The sequence below is a fragment of the Pristis pectinata genome, chromosome 5, assembly GCF_009764475.1.
Source record: "Pristis pectinata isolate sPriPec2 chromosome 5, sPriPec2.1.pri, whole genome shotgun sequence".
NCBI classification, from domain to species: domain Eukaryota; kingdom Metazoa; phylum Chordata; class Chondrichthyes; order Rhinopristiformes; family Pristidae; genus Pristis; species Pristis pectinata.
In genome coordinates, this window is record NC_067409.1 from 64,337,901 (window position 1) to 64,355,648 (window position 17,748).

At 41.1% G+C, this 17,748-nt stretch overlaps 1 protein-coding gene across 2 annotated transcripts in view; it reads left to right on the top strand.

The window, feature by feature from the left end:
• Nucleotides 1-1,517: 1,517 nt before the first annotated feature.
• LOC127570232 (aryl hydrocarbon receptor-like) overlaps nt 1,518-17,748 on the top strand; it is a 170,014-nt gene continuing 153,783 nt past the window's right edge. The window contains exon 1 of one of the 2 annotated variants that reach the window (XM_052015543.1): nt 1,518-2,408. Coding sequence is in view for 1 of the 2 variants with exons in the window: in XM_052015542.1 (XP_051871502.1) it covers nt 2,353-2,408 (56 nt within the window). In the remaining variant the exon portion in view is untranslated. The remainder of the gene's footprint in view (nt 2,409-17,748) is intronic. The other variant, XM_052015542.1, reaches the window with a different exon arrangement.

A 17,748-nucleotide genomic window follows, 5' to 3' on the forward strand; every position in this document is an offset into this window, starting at 1 on the left:
GGAGGAGGCCGAGGACTGACATATCAGTGATAGTGTGGGAGGGGGAATTGAAGTGACTGGCAACGGGAGGATGCAGATTGTGGTTACGGACAGAGAGAAGGTGTTCTGCGAAACGGTAACCTAGTCTGCGTTTGGTCTCACCAATGTAGAGGAGACCACACTTGGAGCATTGAATGCAGTAGATGATATTAAGGGAGGTGCAGGTGAATCTCTGCCTCACCTGAAAGGACTATTTGAGTCCCTGGATGGAGGTGGTGTAGGGGTAGGTGTTACACCTATGGCGGGGGCAGTGGAAAGTTCCTGGGGTGGGAGCAGGATGGGTTGGGGGGGAGGAGTGAACTAGGGAGTTGTGGGGAGAGCAGTCCCTGCAAAAGGCAGAAAGGGGTGGGGAGGGGAAGATATGCTTGGTAGTGGGGTTCCATTGGAGACGTCGGAAGTGGCGGAGAATGATACGTAGGCTGGTGGGATGAAATATGAGGACAAGGGGGACCTATCCCTGTTGGGTCTGGGATGGGTTGGGGTGAGAGCAGAGGTGCGGGAAACGGCAGAGATACGAGTGCAAGCTCTCTCTACCACAGTCGGGGGGAAGCCCCAGTTAGAAAAGAAGTTGGACATCTCAGATCTCCTGGAGTGGAAAGCCTCATCATGGGAGCAGATGCGGCAGAGGCGGGGAAATTGAGAAAAAGGGATAGCATCCATGCAAGAGACAGGGTGGGAGGAGCTGTAATCGAGGTAGCCGTGGGCATCAGTGGGTTTGTGGAATATGTCAGTGGATAAAGAATCTCCTGAGATGGAGATGGAAAGAATGATATGCTTGCATCAGAGGGTGTGCAGAGAAGATTCATTAGGATGATTCCTTGGATGAAGAAGTTGAAGTTAGTTGAGCCATTTGGGTCTGAACTCGCCAGAGTTTAGAAGAATGAGAGATGATCTTACTGAAACATATACTGACATGCTGGATGATGAGAGGATGTTTCATCAAGTGGGGTTATTGAGACCAGGGGCATAGTTTCAGAATAAGGATGAGGAGGAATTTCATCTCTCAAAGGCTTATGATTCTTAGAAATGCTCTGCCTCTGAGAACTGTAGAGCTAGAGTCATTGATAGTGGTAGAGGCCAAGAATGGATTAGCTATAATCTTATCGAATGGCCTAGAAGGCTCAGGGGAGCAACTGGCCTACTTCTGTTCCTGTTTCTAATGTTGCAGTCACCCAGGAAGTCATTTGTGCCTTTGATAAGAGATGTATTGGTACTGTGACAGATTGTACCTGATTAGAGAAATTCAAGCAAAACATTCCTAGAAAGGTGTCAGCGGGTTTGGGAGCCAAAAGCGCAATCAGTGACTTTGGAAGGGAAGTTAGGAGATGGGAGAGGGAAAAGAGGCTCTATCAGCTCAGTTTTGCTATTTGAATTTGGATTTATTCCTAATGTGTTGAAGCACTGGTTACATCTACCAATATTTTTTTTCCGGCTTCTTGAAAGCACCGTAAATTTAGAGTTTTGTCTGTTTCGCAATCAATTTTTAACGATGGCTTACAAATCTGACCTTGTCAACGGGCTCCTGGGCGGGCTCTCGGTAATCAAAGGAGCAAAGGGCACATTAGCCGAGTGCGCCGCCAGGCTACAGCGCCTTAAGAAGGACGGTTTCCCTGAGCGTTGGATATTATTAGCAAATGCCCCCGCTGACAGTGTGAATCAGCTCAGTCTGTGGCCGGGTAGGGAGAGGGAGCGGGTAGTCGCCTGCTGGGGTTGTTGCTGTGGGTTGGGGGACAGGTCGGTTCCGATCTGGGCCGAGTCTCAACTCGGTTCAGGTGAAGCCAGGCTTCGCCTTCGTACCGACCGGCACCAACAGTGGCGGGAGGCAGGCTGCGCGGAGGCGATGTGACGGCGTCGACCTTCTTTTCTTTCTCTCTGGGTTTTTTTTTATTTTTAAGAAAAGAGCAGCGAAGGCAGTCGCCACAGCCGTCCACCACGAAGCTGATTCGTGCTCCCTCTCCCCACAACCCAACCTCCTTCCCCGGCTCTGGTGCTCCATCGAGCGGCCGCAGCCGCAGCCGCTTTCGCAACCCCGCCCACTCCCCCCCCGTCTCCGTCTAATAAGGAAGAAGCTTGCTTGCTTGTGTGTGTGACTGAGAAAAGAAGTAGTAGTAGAAGGAGAGTGTAGTAGTGACAGAGATACGCGCTTTTCACTCGCCTTTCCTTTCTTGGATTAATCTGTGCGCTGGGCTGCTGACTGCCACGCTCTCAGACCCCCGTTGAATTATTTTTAAAAAACAAAGACTCGGGAAAAGAAGCAAACATTCCGAATCGAGGGAGAGAGAAGGTTCCTGCGCCCCTTTTTCAGCGACGAGGATGAACTCCAGCAGTATTTACGCCAGCCGTAAGCGGCGAAAGCCAGTTCAGAAAAGGTAAGGCAGTGTCACTTCGCTCTTCCTGGAAACATTGTGCCCCCAGGGTCGGCGACAAAGTTACAGCGCCGCTTCTGCCAACTACCCAGCCCGTCTCTCTGTCTCTGAAGTGTCTCAAGGCATTCTTGTTTGTTTTCTTATTTTGCCATCTACACCATCAGCGTTTACAAAAGCACGGTCTGCATTGTGATCTCACTAGATCATAACTTCCCTTCTTTTGCTGATCAGCAGTAACTTTTTAGTTTCGTTGTTGGCGATTCTGTGCGCTGTACTTTTAGACCGAATGAGTAGACTCGGAACTTTTGCTGTTCTTGATCCTGTTACTGTCGCCAGAAATGTTGTAAACATGCAGGTAAATTCTGTCGGTAACCCCCCCCCCCCCCCGTCCTGAAAAATTAACTGTTTAATCTATTGAACAAAACCTACGATCCATCCCCAGAAGTAGATTTTACTGAAATCCACATACATAGCAGAAAGTAAACATTGTACTCTTGAAATCTACCCCCAAACGAGACCGAAATAATAACCTGTAGTGTCCGCAATACAGTTGTCAGTCTATTATCAAGCCTTGGTGAATAGAAATACACGAACCATATTTGTTTTAACATATGTCTTTTCTAACTGTTAAAATTACGCGATTATTATTAGACAATGGGATTTATTAGTGGTGAAGAGTTGTATGTTCCTTCAATAATTTGTACTACACTCAAGACGGATATTTACAACTTAAAAACAACAGACTTGTGCAGTACTGTTTCTCTGGGTGAACACTTGTGGAATTCGTTTTCCCCACTTAAGACTTCCATAACGTTGTAGAATAAGATAGTGATGACTTTTTGCTACGATCATCTACAACACCAGCACTGATTTTTACCTTTTTTTTGGGGGGGGGGGGAATAGTGTTCAGGAGGAGGTAAATACTTATGAGATTATCATTTAACTACTTATGAGGTAATCATTATCATTCCAATGCCGCCCCCCGCCCCAAAAAAAATTACGTGATGTCATTGCCTCCCCCTCCCTTCCATGTGGAGAAGGGGAAGTTTTGCGGTGAGATGACTGGACTGTTCTTCATCATTTGTGACATTTTAAGCTTTTGCTTAAATTATATTTGTTTAGTTTTTAAAGTGACATATATCGTTTACCATATCTGCATTTTATATACAAAATATTTGAATTACAACCATTAATTACCATGCTTGTTTTTAAAGTGTTTTCCAGTGATGTTTCCCTTATGCATTTGAGCAGAAGAATTACTTGAATAACAATGCGATGGGAATGGTTCAATTTTCATAATATGCCTCCCCAGATATGTGTGGCTGGAAATTTAAAAAAAACTCCACATTTTTTGTCACTTTGAAGCCTCTGTATGTGTTCTACTGCACCAACATTGGTAAATCTGGCCGGAAGTGAGAGATTTGTACACGTGGGGTTAAACTAGAGTAATGTGGCACAAATTATTTGTGACAGCAGAGTGTTGGAACTTCTGTTGCTCGATTAATTTTGCATGAATTTATTTGTTAAACTGCTCAATTACCCCAGAGTCACATAGTCAGTTTTTGGGTTCTTAAATCAAAATCTACTGTTTTATTTTGCTTGAGTTTTTACTTAACAGAAAAGAGAAAGGAAGGAAATGTATTCTGATGTAGTTGCACCTCCAGAATCGGGTTTATTATCACTGACATATGTCATGAAATTTGTTGTTTTGTGGCAGCAGTACAGTGCAAGGCATAAAAATTACTATTGAGTTACAAAGTAGAAGCAAAGGAAGTCTTAACTTGTAATGTGCGACATAAATGCAGCCTTTTAAGTTGCAGTGGTAATCTGATGTACAAGACTCCGTGTGTGTTTGTTTTTCTGTTAAATATGGAGTGACATAGCTTTTTAAAATCCACCTCTTTGACTAAGATTTTGAGTGCCCATCTAAATAGTTAATTCTTTGGCTTAGTGTCTATTTTTGTTCTAATTACACCTCTAAAACATCTTTCAACATTTCTCTGTCAAAGGCACTACATAAATGCAAGTTACAGCTTTTAAATTTTATGTAGTTCAGGTTCCTCAGTGTAGGTCCCTCCATCAGAACATTATGGGTGCAGAAAAAGCAGCCATATGCTTTATATCTGCTAAGTCAGTACAGTTTGATTTATTGGAACAATGCCACCTATGGTAAAGGGCAGAATTTGGCAGCTGTACTGAGAAACCATTATAAGGCTCCCAATTTAACATATGAATCTACTATTGTTGCTAATAATGATGTTGGAAGCAATCCAGTGTACAACAATACAGATTTCTCTCAAAAGTATACTTTAAAAAACTGTGACCACATGTGCATGCATTTTTCATCTGTTTGGTGTGGATGTACATAAAATCAAGCCATAGATGCATCTTTCATGTGGTGTTTTGCTAGATTGGCTGGTGAAGATAAAGGAGGATATTAGTTCTTCCAGAGTCTTAAACATTTTTTTCTTAGTTCTGCAAAATTCAAAATGTTCTGGATTTTACTACAATGACTCATTTCTCACAAAAAATGTTGTTTACGATATAAAGTTGCATGGCGCTGGAAAGTTGCATCTAGCTTTGTAACAACTTCAGAAAATATGTATATAATTAGAAAAATGGGTGCTTTCTGATATTTAGAGTTTTCCCCTTAGCAGATTTTCTGTAACAAATATGAGAAAACTTTAATTTTATGGGACCTTCAAAATGTAGAAGATTACATTTGTTTAAGAAGCAATATGTTGTGATTACTACCTGAGAAATATGTTGACATTCTACCTGAAGATATCCACTTAGCGTCATTTTATTCTTTTCTTTCTTGTGATTGCCAACTGACCCCATATTTGCTATTAGCAAATTAGCATTGTTTTTGCTTAAATTTGAATGTAGCCTATAGTAGGATAACTACATTGTGTGGTGGAGGGGATAAGTATTTGGGTGAGGTGAAGGAGAGAAATATGGATGACTGAGCACCCTGGTTCACATGGATATCCCTTTGGCAGTTGGTTATTGAATTGTATAGAGCCATCAATGGCTTGTTGATTGAGTAGTTTAGCCATCCACAATAAAAATAGGTTGCATAGATGGAATGTTGATACAGATTGCAATTTGTAGGTTAGAGGGTGGACTGAAGAGGTTCCATTTTTTCACATTGAAACATTTTTTAATCTTGAGTATTAAGATTTTGCAGAAGTTGCCATCTGATAAGTTTGAGTATTCCATGAATTCTGCTTGGCACTGGAATATATCTGCATTTGCCAAGGGTCAGGTTCTTACAAGAGAAGATAACTGCAGAAAAATAGAACTGTTGAGCCAAAAGCATTGGCACAGTGGGTTCAATTCTGACCTCTGCTGTCTGTGTGGAATTTGCATGTTCTCCCTGTGACCACATGGGTTTCCTCCAGGTACTCTGGTTTCCTTCTCTATCCCAAAGACGTGCGGGTTGGTAGGCCACTGTAAATTAGGTTTAATGTGTAGATGAGTGGTAGAGTCTGGGGAGAGTTGATGGGAATGTGGGGAGGTTACATTGGCTGAGTGGAAATGTGTGCGTTGTCAGTGCACACTTAGTGGATTGAAGAGCCTGTTTCTGAGTGATCACAAACCGCTTTGAGGGAAGTCAAACAGTGAAATGTTTGGTAACTGTTTTTATGTAGTACCACTAAATGTAGGAAAACATCCCAAGAAGGAAACCAAAAGAATGGACGCTGTTCATGGTGCAAGAGGCTGGTCAAGAGAATGGATTTGTAAGAAAAGTTTTGAAGTTAAAAAAGAAATGGAAAGGGGGAACATTCTGAAAATTGGTCTGGAGCAGCTGAAGGCTGACACCAGTGTTGGAGTGAATGGAGGGGCAAGGGAGATACAAGTACAAAGGCTGGTTTGAAGAGGGAAACATAATGAAGTTCATTATTCAATAAGCAAGAGTCAGGTACGTGGAATTGAATCAGGGATTCGCTATGCACCATTTGTTTTGCTGAGGTGAATTTGGGGAGAAGAATGGTAAAGTTAAGTCCAAAGGTGATTAAAAATGTGGATAGGGTTTCAGTGAGTATATAATTAAATAAATGATTTAATTGAAGAATAAAATGTGGAGTTCAAAGTTCATATGTGGTTTGAAGAACTCATCATTTTTAGCTACCTAATAGCCTGAGTTTGTGGTCAGAAATACTGACCTGGCTTTGATCTTTCTGATGTTTGGTTGAAAGATATTTTGACTCGTTTAATGCAGACAATGCATCCCGACTGCCCTTAGATGGTTATGGGTGAGGGTGGTGATAGATAGGTGGATTTTGGTGTTATGGATGATGCCACAGCATAGACCTATAAATGAGAGTAAAAATGAGCCACTGCAAATCCTTGGGGATTCTGAAGTGGTGTGGTTGGCTGGAGGGAGGAAATGAAAGTGAATGGGAAGTGCACTGGTTTCTTGTTACAGGTGGTGTTGGAACTACTAATAGAACTCCTGTAGTGGAGAGATACAAGAGGAGAAAGGATGATGATGGTTCAACCCACTGTAAGGCTGAAGAGGACAAAATGCTAATACAGTTACAGTTGACAAATCTGGCCAAGTTTTTGGAGCAGAAATAAAAAAAAATTAACATTTGTTCTCTCAGGTGGACATAAGTAATCCATATCAATATTTATACTTCAAAACCTACCCAGGAAAAGTTGCTGAGTCATCATTACATTATTGTTGACAAACAATAAATTGACTGTTTCAAAAATAATAATGATGAGAAAATTTTAAAAAAGGTGTTAAAAGCAACTTTCATTCTGCTGAACAGCAGAGAATATGCATCAAATCTATTTGTTCTCTCCTCGTATGGCAAATCTGCCACTCCTGGAACCAGGCTAGTAAAGCTTTGCTGTACTTCTATGGCAAATACATCCTCCTTTCAGGCAAGAGGACAAAACCATAGAGAATACTCTGTGTGCAGTTTCACCAAGTCCATATGTAATTGTGGTAAGATGTCTTTACTTTTGTATTCAAATCCCCTTGTAATACTATAAGGATATGGAGGCATGGGAGAGGAGGCGGAAATGAGCTACAATGATAATGTTGGAAATGTGACATCAGGAAAGGATGACTAGACTGGGGTCTTGCTCTTGAGAAAAGAAAATAGAGGTTTCAGTAGAATGGATACAATCAGAATGTTTCACTTTTTTTTTAAAAGCATAACTTAGGATGTCAGTATAAAACTGGCGTCAAGAAATCCAATAGGAAACTGAAATTCTTTTGCCCAGTGTTGGTGAGAAGATGGACTTGGGCAAATAGTGTAGATGCCTTTAAGGGGAGGATGGACAAGATATTAGTTAGAATGGATTAAAAGTTTACACTGATAAATATTGATGAGGAAGCTTGAGTGGGCTGTAGCACCACAAAGGACGTGTTGGGCTAAATGGGTGAATTCTGTGCCAGTTAACCTAAGTATATAGAATCTTAAAGTGCAAGCGAATGTTAGGAAAAAATGGAGAAGACTGGGGGGGGGGTATATTTTGGAGTGAGTATTTTAAATTCAAGATTACTGTTGGACGAGGATGGAATTTATGTCAGTGAGGGAGAGGGTGAATGGCACTTGATATGAGGTAGTATATGGGTAAGGATGTAAATTCATTTATCCATACTGATGTTATGAATTGTGAAATGTGAAGCAGACCAGTGATTTGTTCACCGGTAGTAGGTGGTGTGGAATGGAGGATGGAGAGATTCACTGCTGAGAGTGAGAGTTGTTAATGGCGTTTAGGAATGGAGTAATAAAACTTAATCAGGTCTGCTGAGCAGTGCCAACTGAGGAGCTTGCTGGACTTTTTGGTCTGTTTGGAAGAGACTTTCTTGTCTTGGAGGCTGCAGAGGAAGGTGATGTGGAAGGCTAAGAGTAATGTTGAATGTAGAAAGGGAAAAGAGCAGAGTGGCCAAAAAAGTTGGTGATTTAGTAGATAACGGCAGGATCTGTCCTGGCCCTAACACATTAATGCAATCGTGAAGAGGGCACGCCAATGGCTCCGTTAGGAGATTTGGTATGTCACCAAAGACTTTTGCAAATTTCTATAGATGTACAGTGGAGAGCATTCTGACTGCTTGCATCACAGCCTGGTATGGAGGCTTCAATGCACAGAATCACAAGAGGCTGCAGAGGGTTGTAGACTCAGCCAGCTCCATCATGGGCACAACCCTCCCCACCACCAAGAATATCTTCGAGAGGCAGGACTTTCACCATCCAGGATATGCCCTCTTCTCTTTACTACCATCAGGGGGGAGGTACAGGAGCCTGAAGATTTGCACTCATGATCAGGAGCAGCTTCTTCCCCTCCATCAGATTTCTGAATGGTCCATGAACCACTACCTCATTATTCCTTTTGTTTGCACTATTTATTTACTTCATTAATTTATAGTTTTTTTTATGTCTTTGCACTGTACTGCTGTGAAACAATTTCACGTCACATAAGACAGTAATAATAATTCTGATTCTGGAACCAATTGCAATAGATTAAGCAGAGCAAGGAAGATTAAGATTGTGATTGATAACGGTTACCTTAAATCCCTTGCCTTAGTGGAACTGCTGTATATCCAAGCAGATATTCCTGCACAGCATTTTTGCCCTTTTGCCAATTAGGGATTGTGAGAATGTAAAGATTAATTTACAATCTCTACTTGTGTGATTATGAAATTTGTCTTCAGTGACCTCAAGTACTTCCAGTGGTAATTCTCATCAGTCTTAACTAAGTGAATGCCCATGTTGGAGCATTGAAGATTCCATGAAATTTAATGTACCTTTTGGTCTGGAGTACTTAAAAAAAAAATGTAATGATACTTTAGATAAAGAGCTGCTTAAGCATGTTTATTCATCTTTTAGTTTGTATTTTACAACTATGTTTTACAGTATCACCTTATTTGATACAATTGACTGTGTCTGTACCACCAACATGCTCTTGTCTGTTCTGCAGCAAGGTTTCATTCAGTTCCTAATTACTTATTATCCGGTCACAAAAGATTTGGCTATTAAAATTTAATGCCATAAAACAGAAGTGACAGAATCAAAATTTTGACTTTCCAGTGGAATGTTGCATGTAACAAAAAAAAGTGTGAGGTTTGGAAAGGGTTGGAATGAAAAAAAACTTTTGCTTTTAGTTGTATAGATCACTAATTAGTTCTTATCTTGAGTGCTCAATTGAATTTTGGTTACGTTGGCTCAGTAAGGTACATTCCCCTTGGAGTGGGGTTACCATTTCCATCAAAGTGATACCATTGCTGAAATGGATAATTCAAAGATGCGTTGCATATGTCAGTGGTTTAGAAAATTGAAGGATAATCTCAACATGATTGACATTTGATATGGTAGCTCCAGAGATGGCACTTCTTCTACTGAGAGAATACATGACAAGGCACAAAGTTAGAGCTCAGCTGAGACCAAAAGATTTTTTTGTTTGGTAAGAACGTCAGGATACTGAAGATGGTAAAATAAGAGTGGAGGTGCAGATCAGCTCAGATTGAATAAAATTGTGGAAGAGGCGCAAGAGGATGAATGGCCTAGTCTTTTATGTTTCCTTAGCGATTGATGTGATAAATGTTTTTTGAAATTGGTGACTTCAAACACTTTAAAATTCAGCATCTTTAAGTTGATCAGATTACTATTTTTTTTCCAACTTCCACCGCTGCTACAAAGGTATTCATTGCAGAGGCCTTCATATCTGCTAACTACCCACATGAATAACTTATCAAGAGTTTCTGGAAAGTTAATGCTTTTGAAACTTCAATTCACTTGAACAGTAAGTTTTTTTTTGTTTCTGAATTCTTATCTGAATTATTTCATCTTGGAAAAATTATGGGGCAATTCTGTCTTCAGTTTGTGCCCTCATCATTGAGTAAGGGTCCTAGGCATTAAGACTGAGATTCTTACACTGGTATGCTGTGTCATAAATTTGAGTTAGCATGGGCTGGACATAAATTAAAATTACCCTTGCAAGCCTCAAACTTATGCTTTAAGGCAGTCTTAAACAGGATCTTTCAATATGAAAGTTATAATTTCTGTTTTGTTAACCACCTTTGTTTTTGATAGGTTTTAAAAGTGACCGCTTAATAAGTATTAAATTATGGGCAGTATTGAGCTGTAGATTTATAGTCTCATAAACTACCATTGAAACAACTCCAGTTTACTTGCTGAGGTGCTGCATTCCAGCCTAAAGATACTCACAATCTTACCAGTTTAGGGGAATGTGTTCATGGGCCATAGAAGTTAACAAATGGTATGGCCAGATTGTTAATTTTTAATCATGTATGTGGCAGATATTTAAATGTCAGTAATCCTGAAACTTTGGCCATATTGAGATATCCAGAGTAGTTATTCTTAACTTTCTGGACTTACATGTTCTATCTAGCTAAGTTTGATCACAGTAACCCTGTGACACTATTTATCAAGCTAGTGTAAAATTCTTTTTAATTTGCACAGGTGTGTCACACTCTGGATGTCACTATGTAGACTGAAATCAATGTTTTTAAGAAAAGCCAGGAAAAAAAGTGGCCACTTGCTGTTGGAATTCTGAATTTGAAAGCAGTTTCCAAAGAGCAGCTCCTTTGCTCAGCAATAATTGAACTCTTACCTGAAGATTTAAAAAAAATGCACCATGTTGGCATCTTGATATTAGGATGTTATGTGCCTGATTACAGATTCTAATGGTTCCTTGCAAAGCAATCTGCAGTGTATCATCTAATCCTTTTGGCGACAAACTATGGGCGATCTGCTAGTGCTCATAATATTTGGCCTTTCGAAGGGAAGGGATCCAATTTTGGTTTGGACTCCTTTTGCCTTTTAGGAGCTCAGTTAGCACTTCTACATGCCAATGGTGAAGTGAAGTGAAACTGTTCAAACAGTGATGTTTTTGCTTTAATATTGTGCTAGGAAAGCTCTTCCCACATTCAAAATACAAATACCATTATGGTTAGTTGTGGTTAGAAATGTGTGTGCTTTGACAAACCATTAGACACTGCTTTTTGGTTCCATATAAAGCATGTCATAGCTGTACTTCAAGAATCATTCCTTTCTTATAAATGTTTTCTGGTATTTTTTTTATAGAAAACTATGTCATGGGGAGGATTATTTAAATATATTAATTATCCATTGGCATCGATCGTATAAACCTGTAATTATTATCTATTCTGTGCTTTTGTGTATATATCTTGCCCCTGTGTTTGCCCTTCTTGTATCTGCATTGCTTTACTGCCTTTCTCTCTGTTTCTAATATTTCCACTGGTGGGCGTTGGTAGATGGAGTGATAGTGAGCATTCAGATTGCATTTTCCACTAGTGGGTATGATGCAGTTTTCACACTGTGACTAACCACTCCCTTCCTTCGATAGTCTAGTCTTCCTTTCACCATTAATTATTTTCCCCTCTTTGATGTCCCTTCACTCCCATTTCTCCCCTTTTGTGTTTCTTCCTCACACTGCAAAATCTACTCTCCTGCCTCACCTAGAACCTACAGTCCCTGTCCTCTGCTTTCTTCCTATTTTCTTCTGTCATACTTGTCTTTACCCTCCCCATCCTGTGTCTATCAATACAAGTATGGGTTTCCAGCAGGCAGAAAATGTTTTTATTTTACCACTGTAATCTGTTTATAAACTACCAAGAAGAAAACACATTGCCAGCTAAACTTTAGTACTGGGAAAGAGGCAGAGTAGCAGATTGTGAAAGTGAACCAGGATATAGATGAATCAGAATTATTCAAGGGTAGTGAATGGACATTGGTAGCGGGCTGAAGGGTCATCGTATTCCCAAGACCAGCAGGCATGGATGTAAGCCCACCTGAACTCAAGCTAGCATTGAATTACGACAGGATGAGCAGCTTAAGCCTGAAAGAAAAATGGATGTGTGCAGCAAGGCAACCAAAGCTTTGGAAGGACAGGCTAGCCAAGATAAAAGAATGAGATTCACTTGCAGCACATTCAGCTATTTAAGTCAAACAATTTCAGCAACACCAAGGCCAGATCTTACTGACACAGGGCTACTGTCTCCCATTGCTGCTCACAGATCCCATTCCCTTAGCTCCTGAACTTAACCTGGTCTGAATACTGAGAGCTCACCTTGCTGGCCTTAATGGTAGCAGGGGTACCAATGGTTTACTGAAGAAGCCCTGCCCGCAAAGCACCCCTGGAACTTTGAAAGCCAGCCCCAGTTTTGCTGACTGTCAAAGATAGAAAACTTTTAAATGTTTTATTGTTTTAAACTTTTCATTTACTAAAAGCTCTTAAAACTTGCATAAGTAATTATTTTGGCTTTGTTTAATGCTTTCTTTAAAAAAATACATCGTCCCCCATGCTTTCCTCTCTGTAGCCATAAAATTCCCACTGTCATGAGAATTCTGAATTCAGGTCTGGTAGGGTTCAGGAGCCAAATTTCCCCAAAGTAAATGCTGAGGGATCTCAGCAAGAGTCAGATTTGCCATTTGATTCTGCAGGGAATCCAGCAGCAGAGTGTCTTTGTGGATATGGCACCCACTACTACAGGGTAAGTTGAGGACCACTGTCCCATTCTTGCAGGCAATTAAGGAGGCAAATGTCGGAAGTTCTTTGGCACTTGCTAGCAAAATGCATGCTGACATTGTAATAGTTTACTGTAGCGTTATAATACGTATAACTGAAACTTTATCCTACACAGATGGATTGCTGTGCATTGTAGACAAGAGTGGGTGGGGTTCATATGCCTGAAATCACAGTGCACTTAAAAAAAAATAGACTGGCATTGGAAGCTCAGAGTGTGAGTAGGGATCATTTTGCTGGATGAGATCATGAACAAAGGATGGGGCCAGTCATTTCTTTGAGGTAAACATAAAGATTTGTTTTGCCTGTTTTTTGTTGTGGTACAAATGTTAATTAGAACATAGAACAGTAGAGCACAGGAGCAGGCCCTTTGGCCCATGAAGTTGTGCCAAACTAATTAAACTAGTAATTAAATGCCTAACTAAATTTATCCCTTCTGCCTACACAGTGTCCACATCCCTCCATTCTCTGCACATCCATCTGCCTATCTAAAAGCCTCTTAAATGGCTCTATCATATTTGGCTCCACCACCACCCCAGGCAGCGCATTCCAGGCACCTACCACTCTGCTTCTTTTAAAAAAAACAAAAAAAATTGTCCCATGCATCTCCTTTGAATTTTCCCCCCTCGCCTTAAATGCATGCCCTCTAGTATTAGACATTTCGACCCTGGGAAAAAGATATTGGCTAACTAATCTATGCCTCTCATAATCTTATAAATTTCTGTCAGATCTCCCCTCAGCCTCTGCCGCTCCAGAGAAAATAACCCAAGTTTGTTCAACCTCTCCTTATCACTCATGCTCTCTAATCCAGGAAGCATCCTGGTGAACTTCTCCAAAGCCTCCACGTTCTTGCTATGATGGGGCAACCAGCTATGAATGCAATCCTCCAGATGCAGCCTAACCAGAGTTTTATAAAGCTGTAACATAATTTCCTGACTCTTGAACTCAGTGCCTCAACTAATAAAGGCAAGCATGCCATATGCCTTCCCTACCAACCTATCATCTGTGCAGCCACTTTCAGGAAGCTATGGACTTGCACCCCAAGATCCTTCCGTTAACACTGTTAAGAGTCTTGCTGTTAACAGTGTACTGCCCCTTTACATTTGATTTCCCAAAGTGTGACAGCTCACATTCGACTAGATTAAACTGCCATTTCTTTGCCTATATCTGCAACTGCTCTATATCCCTCTGTATCCTTTGACAATCTTCTACACAACACCACCAATCTTTCTATCATCTGTGAATTTGCTAATCCACCCATCCACATTTTCATCCCAGTATGGATCCCTGAGGGACACCACTAGTCACAGACCTCCAACCAGAATAAGTCCCATCGACCACTACCCTCTTTCTTCCATGGATAAGCCAATTCTGAGTCCAAAAGGCCAAGTCATCATGGATCCCATGCATCTTAATTTTCTGGATGAGTCTCCTGTGAGGGACCTTGTCAAATGCCTTACTAAAATCCATATAGACAATATCCATAACTCTACCTTCTTCAATAATCTTTGTCTCTCCTTGGAAAAACTCAATCAAGTTAGTAAGACACAACTTGCCCCCCACAAAGCCATGCTGACTGTCCCTAATTAGGCCGTGGTTTTCCAAATGCTCATAAATCCTAACCTAAGAATCCTCTCCAATAGCTTCCCTACCACTGATGAGAGACTTGCCAGTCTATAGTTTCCAGGATTATCCCTGTTTCCCTTCTTAAACAGCATTAGCTACTTTCCAGTCCTCTGGGACCTTGCCTGTGGCTAGAGAGGACATGAAAATCTTGGTCAAAGCCCCAGCAATCTCTTGCCTCTCCCAATAACTTGGTCTATATCCCATCAGGCCCTGGGGACTTGTCCACCGTAATGTTCTTTAAGGACCCAACACTACCTCTTTTTTTTTATCTGAGAATGTCCTGGCATATTAGCACACTCCACACTGATCTCACTATGCTCCATGTCCTCCTCCTTGGTAAATACCAACAAAGTACTCATTTAAGATCTCACCAACCTCCTCTGCTTCCAAGCATATGTTCCCTCCTTTATCCTTGATTGGTCCTACCCTCTCCCTAGTTATTCTCATGCTCTTGATGTATAAAATGCCTTGAGATTCTCTTTAATCCTACTTGCCAAGGACGTCTCATGGCCCCTACTGGCTCCCCTAATTCCCTTCTTGAGTTATTTTCTAGCTTTTATAATTCTCAAAGGCTGTGTTTGATGTTTAACTTCCTAAACCTTACATGTGTTTCCTTTTTCTTCTTAACTAAATGCGCCACCTCTCTCGACATCCGAGGTTCCCTTACCTTGCCATCCTTGTCTTTCTTTCTTGCTGGAACACACTCTGTCCTGTACTCTGCATTTAGTCTTTAAACACCCTCCATATGTCAGATGTGGACTTGCCCAAAAACAACTGTTCCCAATTAACTCTCTCTAGTTCCTCCCTAATACTCTTGTAATTTGAAAAAAAACACTATGATGCTGGAGGAATTCAGCAGGACAGGCAGCATCTGTGGAGAAAAGCAGGCAGTCAACTTTTCAGGTCAGGACCCTTCAGTGTAGACTCAGTGGATGAGTCCTCCATTATGTCTCCTGAGTGTAGCTGCGATTATTGTACCTGATTTAATTGTGCAACTCCCTTCTCCTCCCCCCACCCCCCTTGCTTTTGCCTCCCTTTATATCTTTTCTAAAGCATCAAAACCCTGGAACATTAAGCATCCAGTCCTGGTCCTCTCTCAACTGTAATGGCCTCAACATCATAGTTCCATGTATTGATCCATGCTCTAAGTGCATCACCCTTACCCTTAATACTTGTAGCATTAAAATAAACACAGTTCAATATGTGCATCCCATTGTGTCTATTACCTTGTTCCTGCCTGTCCGTCCTTACAGACTTACTGGTGATGACATCTACCCACCTCTCATTCTCTCCACTTTCTGACCCATCTGGTTCCCATCCCCCTGCCAAACTAGTTTAAACTGTTCCAAGTAGCACTAGTGAACCTCCTGGCCAGGATGTTGGTTCCCCTCCAGTTAAGGTGTAACATTGTCTCTCTTGTCCAAGTTACCCCTGCCCCAGAAGAAGTTCCAATGATCCAAGAACCTGAAACTCTGCCCCCTGCACCAGTTCCTCAGCCACTCATTCATCTGTTCTATTTTTCTATTCCTGCCCTGAGTAGTACCTGGCATTAGGAGTAATCGAGAAACTACTACCTTCTGAGGTCGAAGTGACATGTTTCATTAACTTTTTTTGAAGTACAGAACTCCATATATGATTCTGGCCACCTCCATTGTAGGAAGAATATGAAGATATTAGAAGAGGTACAGAAAATATTTGAGAATGGTTCCCAGGATGAGAGTCTGCAGTTACAAAGAGTCTGGGAGAGTTTTCTTTAGAGAAGGTTGAGAGGATATCTAATAGAATTACAGTAAGGGGTTAGGATAGTGGATAGTGGGAGGCAGTTCCCATTGGTGAGGGGTCAAGGACTAGAGGACATGGGTGTCAATAGAGGGAAATGAGAGAGGAAAAAAATTGTTTACACATTGTATGTTTGGAATCTGGAATGCACTGCCTACAAATAGGTGGAGGCAGGTTCTGCTATGGCCTTCAAGAGGTTTGGATGAATTTATGCTGAGGAAAACTTCGCAAGGTTGCAGAGAAATGTCCTGGGGGTAGAACTAGCAAGTTGCTCTGGTGGAGAGCTGGCATGGACATGATTCCAAGAGGCAACTTCATTGCTTTAATACAAGTGGGTGAAGATTGCTGTTGTTAATTAAGCTGCATACAATAACTTTCTTTAATTGTATCTATTTATGTTCTGTGTCACAATCATATTTTGCAATGGTTGAAAGTATTTGCATTACTTATTAACCAAGATGCCTGTGTGTGGATGCATCAGAGAAGTGTACAAATTTCAAAATTGTGTTCTGGCAGTCAGATTTGCTTGGCACCATACAGCTAGGATAAGCAGCAGGAGGCAGGAGGATAAAGCACTGTGTTGGATTCTGTGAGGGCAGGGGAGTAGGGTAATTTAGTTTGTATTCTGTGTATCCAAATTGGCAGTGACTTGTTACAGAGGTGATACAGAATCCAGTTTGTTTTACATTGTTTGGCAGTTTTCTTTTGGCACTGAAGTAATTTTTTTTTGAACCCATCTATTCCATTTAGAACACAAGAACAAGAAATAAAAACAGGAGCTGGCCATTTGACTCCTCAGAGCTGCTCTGCCATTCATTTTGTTCATGGCTGTCTTTTATCTCAGTACGACTTTGCTGGAAAAAGCCTTGTATCCCGCTGTTCTGTTAATATCCAAAAATCTGTTGATCTCTGGCTTGAATATACTGAGTGACTGAGTCTCCATAGCCCTCTTGTGTATGGACTTGTAAAGATTCACCACCCTCTAGGCGACAATTTCTCTTCATCTCAGTTCTGAATAGACAAAATATTAATTTGAGTCTTGGTTTCAGACAGCCAAGGGAAAAGTCATCCCTGCTTTTACCCTGTTAAACCCTGTTTTTTAAAAATTGCATGTATCAGTGACATCATCTCTTATTTTTTTGTTGAGCTCTAGAGAACATAGCCTCATTCTGCTTAATATCTTCCCGTAGGACAACTCCCCCACCCCTCCTCTCCTACAATTCCAGGAACAAATCTGGTGACCCTTTGTTGCAGTTGCTCTACGTTCCCCCTGTAACTGCACACCATATACCAGTTACTTTCTCACTGGAGTTCCATATAACTTCAGCAGGATACCTTCACTTTAATACTTAAATTATTTTTCCATTCAAGGATGAAGTATGTTTGCTTTCCTAACTTGAACATCTAC